General features: G+C 31.1%; 1 protein-coding gene across 1 annotated transcript in view; it reads left to right on the forward strand.

The window, feature by feature from the left end:
* The window catches only part of LOC126739996 (GMP reductase 1-like), a 72,292-nt gene extending 68,819 nt beyond the window's left edge, over positions 1-3,473 (forward strand). Inside the window, exon 8 of the mRNA XM_050445843.1 lies at positions 2,860-3,473. Coding sequence (XP_050301800.1) covers positions 2,860-3,059 — 200 coding nt within the window. The 3' untranslated portion in view covers positions 3,060-3,473. The remainder of the gene's footprint in view (positions 1-2,859) is intronic.
* The last annotated feature ends 6,671 nt before the right edge of the window (positions 3,474-10,144 follow it).

Here is a 10,144-nt window from a genome sequence, read left to right on the forward strand (position 1 = left end):
AACACGTGTAGCTTTTAAGCTTTTTTAATAAATTATATAGATTAGATGAGACCGTGACTTTGTGTCCTTACCTTTGTTTTTGTTTTCGTTTGGTCTCTTAGAGAAAAATGGATGATACGTTTCTACATGTGGTAACCTATTTGAGCCACAAATAATTATTATGACCGACGATGACTCTGCAGAAAGAAATGAATTAAAAGTAATATTTCCAAAGGCTCGCTTGCTTTTGCGTATATTTCATGTTACACAAGCTTTGTGGCGCTGGCTATGGGACTCCAATAACAAGATTCTGAAAGATGACTGAAAAACATTAATGACCTTATTCCGCCATGTTTTATTTGCTACGACTACTTCAGATGCAGAGAGCTTTATGTTTCAGTTATTAAATAACCAGACTCTAAATAAGTACAATAGTGCCAAAGCTCATTTAGAACTAGTGTTTTAGTGTTTACCGTTTCGTAGTGACGTTTTGCATAGGGGCAATAATACAAATAATTATTGTGAAGCTTCCATCAGAATTTTCAAGAACATTATATTGCAAAGATGTAAAGTATTTAACATGTGTGCACTTATTAACTTTATCACAGAAATTTTTAAAAACTATCACAAAAATAGACTTCTAAAATTTGCTAACACAAGAGGACGACATTTAACTCTAGCTTATAATAAATTTTTTCGACGCTTTAAAGATATTGAAGAAGTAACACAGATCAGTAATTTAACTTACCGTGTTACATCGAAAAGTAACTCTTACGAAGTGAATATTGAAAGTGAGTGTTGTGATTGCTATTTTGGTCAAGGAGGGCAATATTGCAAGCATTTATGTGCGGTAGGAGAAAAATATGGACTTTCTTTAAAAAAATCGTTGTTGTTGACTAAAAGTGATCGGCAAGATTTTGCTAAAATTGCCTTAGGAGAAATGTATTTATCCAATTTTTACGATGATATTGATGACATAAAAACTGCCATCCCGAAGAAAGTAATGAAAAGTGTTACCCATAAAATAATATTATTTTTCAATCACATCAATCTGAAACTAACATTTCGTTTGATTTGCCAATTACCGAAACACTCAATCAAGAATACAACGAAACTATTGATAGAATGCAAGACGAATTTATAAGACTTTCGAATATATTTAAAAAAGATCAATGTCCTTCGAATATCACAGTGCTAAAAAAATGTGTAACAACATTGGAGAAAATGAAGACTTTGTCACGAATAGTATCTATGTTTTCTCACACGACTCGATTTTCCAGGAACCGAAAAATTCGAGCACAACCTACAGCTATAGCTCGAAGAAAGGAAAGGGGACTAAAAGGTCAGAATCGCATACAGTCTAGAAGACCAACCACTCTGGAAAAAAAGAAGAAGAAGAAATCTCACAACATTAGTCTAAGCATAGAAAAAAACGAGTCTAGTGCAAAAAACACTAACTTAACTCTGTTTAATAATTTAGTAAGTAATATTAGTAAATACCCATGTTACAGAGATTTTTTAGTTCTTAGGTTCTTAATAACATTAGTTCTTATGTCTTTAAGTGTGCAACAATTTTCTTGAATTACCCCATGTGATAAGCATTTCCATAAGGATTTGAAATATAAATATTATACTTTAATCAAAAGTTTTTTAACTGTACATTATTATAAGTTATGTATTTGCCTAAATGTTGAGAATTTTAAGCAGAATCCAAAAATCAATATGTAATCAAAAATTTCGCTTACAAATCATACACCAATACAGTTCATTCCTGTACCCGTAGTGGAATAGAATATGTGACTAATATTCTGCAAATAAAAACTACCCGAATTCAGTCACCCTCGTGACTGTAATGGTAGAGGAATTGTAAATTCGCATCCTGGTTTGACCGTCATAGAGCAAAAAATAAAATGGCTAGCCTGCATTTCTTAATACATCGTTTGGTCTCATTTACTCTAAGTAGTAATACATTTAATAAAGAAAAAGAAATTATCAACAAGCTGATTAAAAAACATAAGTTTAAAGTTAATCTTAAAAACTCTACCACATTTCAAAAGGATGAAAATATATAAACTTTCAATGCAATACCATATGATCCTATCTTAACAAAATGTTTTGATTAAGTTTTAAGTCTAAGAATGGCCTATCAAAGTTCGGCCAAGTTACGAGATTTTTAGAAAACCCAAAAGATAAAACAAAGACCAATGTAAAGTATGGGATTAATTGTAAGATTGTGATAAAAAGTACATAGAGTAACAGTAAATGAGAAGTTTAATAAATTCAGATTGTAAATGTAGCTGCTGTGAAAATGTAGAAGAGTTGAGTCAAGTCAAGTTTGGCTGAACATGTTTTAAATACTGGCCACTTTGTAGGAATAGAGAACTTAAAAATACTTAAATCATTTAATAAAAATCCAAATTTAGATGGATACTAAAATTTAGCAATATTCCAAACAAAAAACCATTCTTAATAGGGATAAAGTTTTAATCCCTTATAGTCAATTGCATAATTTACTTAGTATTTAAGCTTTGTTCAGCCATGTTTCATTAGATTTTTCACACTATCGGTCACATTTTTATTAAGGCCCCTTGAAAGTACTCTTAGTTTAGTTTTAATCTTTCCTAGAGGATGCTAACATCGCTAGCGAAATACGTGCCGAGAACAATATAAAAAGTTTTAATTAACGGGAGTGTTTTGTGATTTCGAAGGGAGTTTGCTAAACTTTAGAATTCGTAAATTTTGGACAAAGTCTTATAATGGATTACATGTCTGCATCTAGTCTATTCATTATTGCCCATACCCAAAAAATGCCTAAAAGAAATTCTAGGAAATATTCAATAATTCAATAGATACATGTCACATTATACCTATTTTTTCTAGGTGGCGTTGCAGAGTACCGTTCTTCTGAAGGGAAAACCGTCGAGGTACCATACAAAGGTGACGTAGAAGCGACAGTCTTGGATATTTTAGGAGGCTTAAGAAGTGCTTGTACCTATACAGGGGCCGGAAAACTAAAAGAGTTGCCACGAAGAGCCACTTTTATCAGGTGTACGCAGCAGCTGAATAATATATACAACTAGATTTCTTTTAGCCACATTTTATTTTATAATAGGTAAATTTTAGTCGATAGTCGATATACTGGGTATCGACTGCCTCGTTATTAATGAATTCGCGAATTCTCGGTTTTAGTGGCGAAACTGTACCTGCTTGTTTAGTTTACATAAATCGCTTAGAATGAAAAGATTCAAGAGAGAAGCTTAAAGAGGCTTCAGCTTTTTTTAGATTGGTTCGGAACATAGGCAAAATCCTTGGCTTGCTATTTTAATTAGAAAAATAATACAAATAGTTTTGAGAAATAGTAAAATTGATTCTTAAAATAAAATTAATATTCTATAGTATGTAACGATTTTCAAAGATGACTTAAAATTAACTTTTTTTTTAAATAATATTAATATTAATTACAAGTGCTGTTTTTAATATATTTTTTTAAATTATATTTATTGACTTATTTTCAGTTACTTATTACTTGAAGCATAAGTTTTTCAAAATCTGAGAAACCCTTTGCGGAAACATGTAGCGCGTGTCCTGCCGAAGATTGTACTTGCTGGAGAACCTAGAGATTACTAGAGCCAAGTAGAGTCCTGTACTTTATTGTGGTAATGTCATACTTAACATTGAACCTCACTTAATATTTAATAACTTATCTCTTCTATTCTCTATATGTTCGATTCTCTATTCTAGATAATTTTCTTTCTGCAGTTAACATTGGTGATGTACAGATAATTTATTAGTGTGACTCTTACTTGTGATACGAATAACGCTTGTGCGATTGAAACATAAGGGCTCCGATTCGATTTTCTTGGTTTTGATGAACCTTTTATTTTTGTTTTTATTATTATTTTTTATTTCATTGTATGGTTTAACTTAGATTACTCAGATATTATATAGACTCAGATATCTAGCTATCCTTGTATGACATTAAATTTTGTTTAAAAAAAATGAATTATGCTCTATTCTATAAATGCATCAAGCTATCTTAAAAAACCGTCGAGTGATATTTTTACACGCTTTCCTAATACATTCACAAGTCATTTCATTTCGTCAGTCGTAGAACATAAATTGATTAAAAATTATGGCTATGATTGGTAAAATAAGTAAAAATTGAGTAAAAATTATGGGTAGGATATGATGGACCAGTTTATACTATTACCAATTTTAAGAGCCTTTTATATTAAAGTCTTTATTTCTAATATTTTTTTTGCCTCTCTTTTGATATTTTGTAAAACACGTCACTGTTCTTTCAAATTGGTAGTCAAAAGCTTTTCTTTCACGCTTCCATTTTTTGCTTATTGTATTGGTATATTGATTAAACTCTAATTAGAGTGGTTATTCGTTATACCTTAAATGCTTATTAACTTAACTTACCTTAATCCTTACCTTAACCTTTATTTTCTAAAAAATATCATATATAATTCCAAAAAGATTAACAGACTAGAAACCACATTTTGAGAAATAACGAGTTTTAAGGTTAATAAATTAAAATTTGAAATTATCCAAAATACTTAGGATTTCGTGGTTGTTCGTCGTTTTTCCTTAGAACAAGAAAATATTGTATCTCGTTCGTCTGGATGTTCCCTCTTCTACCATATCTTATGGACATTCGCTTTTTTGCTTTATTATTGTCCTTAAGAAGGATATTCGTCATCACATTTTACTAATTTAAAATAAAAACCTTCTTTTTAGAATGTTATACTATTTTTATTTATTTAAAAAAAACATTCCTTAAGTCTTTTGAAGATGAGTCCTCTTCATCTGTTTCGGCTAAAGTATTTGCTATACTTGCTTTAAACGGAAGTAACTGGAATTCATTATGATATTTTTTGGGGATAGTTCCATTTATGCATAGTTTTCGTGTTGTGTACTTTTCTGGGGACAATGGAGGTCGTAAACTATAAACCACGATTTGTTCTTGTACTTTTTGATTTTGTTTTGGTGTTTGCAATGATGCAAACTTATGTTACTTCGGAATCGGAATTTAAGGACTGGGGATTCTTTTTTAAAATTCGCACAACGAATATCTCTCATTTTCACTATAGCGTCATTTTCGGTCTTTAGTACAGCAGGAAATGTGTTTTTATGTAAAGTCTTAAAATCAAGAAAGTCGTTGTACGTTAAATTGTAAGTTTCATAGGGTGGCCTATTATACCTAGAATTTCTAATTATGGTATCCCATTCGGATGGAATATACACGATCTTCTACTTATGAGACGACACTATAATTGCGTGGACAGAATCAACTGGCATAAAAGTATGTCCTGGTAACAAAAATTTTATCGTAACTATTAATATATTTTTGGTAGATTTTAAAAATCAGTTTAGTACAAAAAAATCAGTACATTACCAACATCTGCTGGCTCTTATTCTATCCACTGCAAGTATCACAATACAAAACCAATTCTTTAATGCTATCATTATGGGTGTCTATCGACTGCAGATATTTGTAAACTCCAGTGCAGATATCATTAGCACCCCTCTCCCATCACATTCCCCCCATAAATAATACTGCACATTTTTAGTACCACTTTCATAGAAATTTAGATACTAAATCCCAGAAAAAAACTGTCATCATTAGGAGAACTCAAAACTGTTAGCAAGTCAAAGCTAGTACAAAGAAATAAATTGAGTTCTTTTGATTTTTGTTGATCATTAAGAAATGTTTGTTTACTAATCTCTTTCTCCCTAATATGATTTTTATATCGTTGAATGTCAGCTTCTTTTACGTTTTTCTTATCAGCTTGCTTATTTACCTCACATAATAAACACTTATCTTTTTTAGGGACATGGAATCCTAAATTGAACTCCTTTCGAAATATATTTTTAAAATCTTGTATATTAACAATTTTTTCATCTTTTTAAATGCCTAATTCTGTAATTTCTGTAAAGATTAGTTTTATTTTTCAATTCTAGTAAATATTTTCTTGTAGTACCTACTGTTCCTACAATAATGTGAGGGGACAGCTGGTAAACATTTTATAAAATCGATAACACCTTGTCGAAGTTCTTCGGGAGTTTTATTTTTGGGAGGATGCTTGCCACGACTATCCTTCTTAGAACTAAATATATCGCTCCTGTTTACTTCAGTATATCTAAATATTCTGTCAGAATTATATAAAGTACTTATTAGGAATCTTCTACATACATTAACTTGGTGTTCGCCCAGTTGCAGTGTATAGCTTTGAACTACTCTACACCTTTAAACTAAAAATCGCTTTGTCTTTGAGGGTCCAATTTCCAATATTCTGTAAATATTTTCTGTCTGCTATCTTTTGTAAATTCTCTGCAGCGCCTGGATCCACAATTATTTCCGTCAATGCATGGATTTATTTGAATTCTTTCTCCCTTTTAATCCTTTCCTTATGACCCACATAGCTCTTACCGGCACATCTATTGGTTTTTCACGTATCTTTTTTAGTGCTTCCATTTTTTCGTTTTATACCATATTCACCGTTGTTTTCTTCATCCTGATTTTTTGTCTCACTACCATCGCTTTTATAATCGCCGTCACTTTCGTCGTTGCTCTCATTTTTTGATACCGTCGCTGTTTCTTTATCTAGCTCTATCTAAGAAAAATAATTATAGGCTTAGTTGTTTCTTTATCTTTTGCCTCTGGTTATGATTATAACGCATAATTTAACTTACCACTATCTCTTTGGAAGCCTGGGCCAGATTTTCTTCTCTTCCATTTATCTGAATAACCACGAAATTACGATTTTCATTTTTGACCTACAAAAGCAAAGCTTTTTATAGAGTAACTAAGAAGCTTGCTATTATTAAATCAGCTTTTTCGGATTCGCTATTTCAATAAGTTATAGATTACTATCGATAATGTACTCTGAAATTTCTACCTAAAACGTTTTAATCAATTCTAAAAAAAAACATTATTTAAAAAAAACCGTACTTGTTCTATTGTAAGTGCAACCCCTTAAGCATCACTAATAATAAATGGCTCGGAACTACTAAAATCGTCCATAGCAGTCACCTGTAAGGTAAACAAAATAATATTTTTTTTTAAATAGGCACAGAAGGTGCCCCCTTCAAACAAAATCAATAGATCCCAGCGTTTTTCATTTTATTTTTTTTGGGTGCCGCGCTGTTATTTTGAGGTAGATGGTTCTAGTAAGGACACCCTGTATATACAGCTAATTAGTGGCTAATATTTATATTTATACCTGACTATCATCACGAAATTCTAGGGACATGATATCTTGAGTGATATCTATTGCATCCACATCCATTAAATTATTAACATCCACTGTAGAACTGTCGGCATTATCATAATATTTGTCGTTGGGTCTTAGCTTCATGGCCATTTCAACACATTTCTTGCCTCGAGAACCCATTTTGAATTGCATATTACATAAACTCAAAAATAACATTTGCGTAAACTTCTAATGAAAAAGTTCAGTTTTATCAGCTAGATAAGCAAAAAAAACATCAACACACCATCCACAAGACACGTTTCTCAATAAGCTGTAAACAACAGACTAAAAATGCGCGGCATCTTGCATTGCACGTTAGTCTTTTTGCCGAAATAATGAAAACCGTTCGTCCCTTGTATATCACCTAGTGCTTTTTTGTCCTAATGAAAAGAACAATTTTCACATTTTAAAACCTTAAATGATTTCACAGACCTTCGGCTTTTTGCCGTATCATAGATTTTGACCTCCTTTATAATTTGGTGTAAATAACCAAGTTTAATAAAATTTGGTCTGTTCGTCCTTTTGGAATTATACCATCGATATAATATACATAACTATTTTTTTTTAATTAACATATATGACTGAGGAAAATAAATTAGACGATTAGATTTTATTTGAAAAAATTCTTGTTTGGTATTTCTTAATGTAAGTGACCAACATTATTTTATCACATGTCACCCCAGGTAAGCTGTAAAGCATCATGCAGTTGTAAGTTTACTAGAGGTTCATCGCACTCTTCTAGAATGGTTAGGGGTACTTGAGGTTTTCTCTACAGAGTGCCTGGGACTTTTTTTTAATGCTTCGGCATTTCCTAACCAATGTCAATATTAATATTGCACCTCCAAAATGAATATATTAAGCGATTCGCCTGTGGATGCTTCTGATAACGTGACATCTTATGGCATGCCAAGTAAGCTCTAGAGTATCATGCATTATTGTAAGTTTACTAGAGGTTCATCGAACACTTCTGGGATGGTTAAGGGTACTTAATGCTCTTCAGATTGCCTGGGATTTCATCCCTCTTACACCCAGACAAACCGCAAAATGTAGTTATTGGTATGGACCGGCACAGTATCAAATTTAGCTAAAAAAAAATGAGAATTATCGAATGAAAATCGAGTCTGGTCTGTGAACAAAATTATTTTCTTATTTAATAGAATCTAATTTATCTCATCTATATACGTGCCGATAAATTCAAAAGAATCATTAATTTTATTTGATATTATTGGCCATAAATGACATGCATTGCATTTTAGATAAATCTAAATATTCATGATAATTTTTTCACGAATTATGGATTCAACGTTATATTGATTGAAAATTTTATCAATTTAATTTCATATTGATTTAGAAATTAGTCTGTTATTTGCTCTCTTATTTATATAAGTTTTGTTGTAAAATTCAATTTAAAATTGTAAATTTCAAATAGGTATAATTTCGCCTAAATTAAATAGTACCATACAACTATTGTGAAAAAAAGCACTTATAAAACAAACTAATTTAAAAAAAAATCTATTTTTATATTATCTCAGTAGCTCCCTCTTCTTATTTGTCTCGTTAAATAGTATTGTATTTTTGAGAGTTTTACGTGTAACGATGAAAATGTAAACCAGTATTACGTCAATTATTTATGTTATTTATTGCACAATATTTTGTTACAACAATAAATTATTATTAAATTTAAAAAAAAGACAATAAAAATAATTGTTCTTTAGCTTTTATTTTTGTTTTATTTTTTACATATCTATTATTACTTGCATTTAATTAATTTTTAATGTTTGAATTCTATAAGTAAATAAAAATATGTCCGACATTGCGGACATTGTTTTAATAAGGCTAAAGTCCAGTTCAGAGATCTATTAGAATCTTTGACGTGTTGCAGATGCGGCACTAAATAGTCCGTGCGCCTATGTCGTGTTTATTGTCGCATGATATACATGTTTAAATGGCAAAATTTTATATAATTTATCTATGAAATCATTTTTAATATACGTAAAACCCCATGTTTTACACTATTTTTTATTTTGCTTTCGAAAATGTCCATTTTAAGAAAGAAAATAATATAAAAAAATTGACCGAGGACTAAAATCCAAGCATTTTACAAAATATTTTAAATACTCCCAGTACTCACAGACTTCTCACCTCTTTTTAGGCAGTCTATTAAACAAAGATGCGTTCCATGTTTCGATACGCGATCGATGCGTACTCATACTTTAAATCGAGCTCCGACCTTTTTGTATTTTTTTCCTGCTATATTATGAACTATAAAGTTGTGTTTAGTGTCAAAATAACAGTAAAAAAGTGAACTATATAGTGGTGTAGTTTGCAAAATCAAAACTGTTATCGTTTTTTTTATAAACTTAATTTAAAAAGTATAAACAATGCCGAGTTAAGAACAAAATACCATAGCGCTTGCTGTTAGGAATCCCATTGTTATCAATGTTGATGATTCTCGTATCGTGTCACGTAGTATAGCCCAGTAGAAATAGACATTTTTCGTGCATTATGAGCGACGATGAGGATACAGAAATTATATGTTGCAAGAAATGTAAACGAGATGTTCAGGATAATGAAGACGGCATTTTTTGTGAGGGAGCTTGCCGTTCTTGGTACCATTGTTTGTGTGTCGGAATTACTGGCTCCCAATATAAAAAAATAAAAAAAGACCTGGCGGACATAGTCATTTGGATGTGTCAAACATGCAAAGCTAAATTGAGAGAAATTATGATTATCAAAAAACAGGATAATAAATTGGATCACCTGACAGAGAAACTCCATCACATGCAACAAAATATTAAGGCTATTCACGATAACATGCAAACTTACCAAGCAAAACCTTCTTACGCAAATGTTATCGCCGATACTAAAAAATTCCCAACTAAAAAGATACCCAGTCTTCCGCAAAT

This window comes from Anthonomus grandis, chromosome 8 (genome assembly GCF_022605725.1).
Source record: "Anthonomus grandis grandis chromosome 8, icAntGran1.3, whole genome shotgun sequence".
Lineage (NCBI taxonomy): Eukaryota > Metazoa > Arthropoda > Insecta > Coleoptera > Curculionidae > Anthonomus > Anthonomus grandis.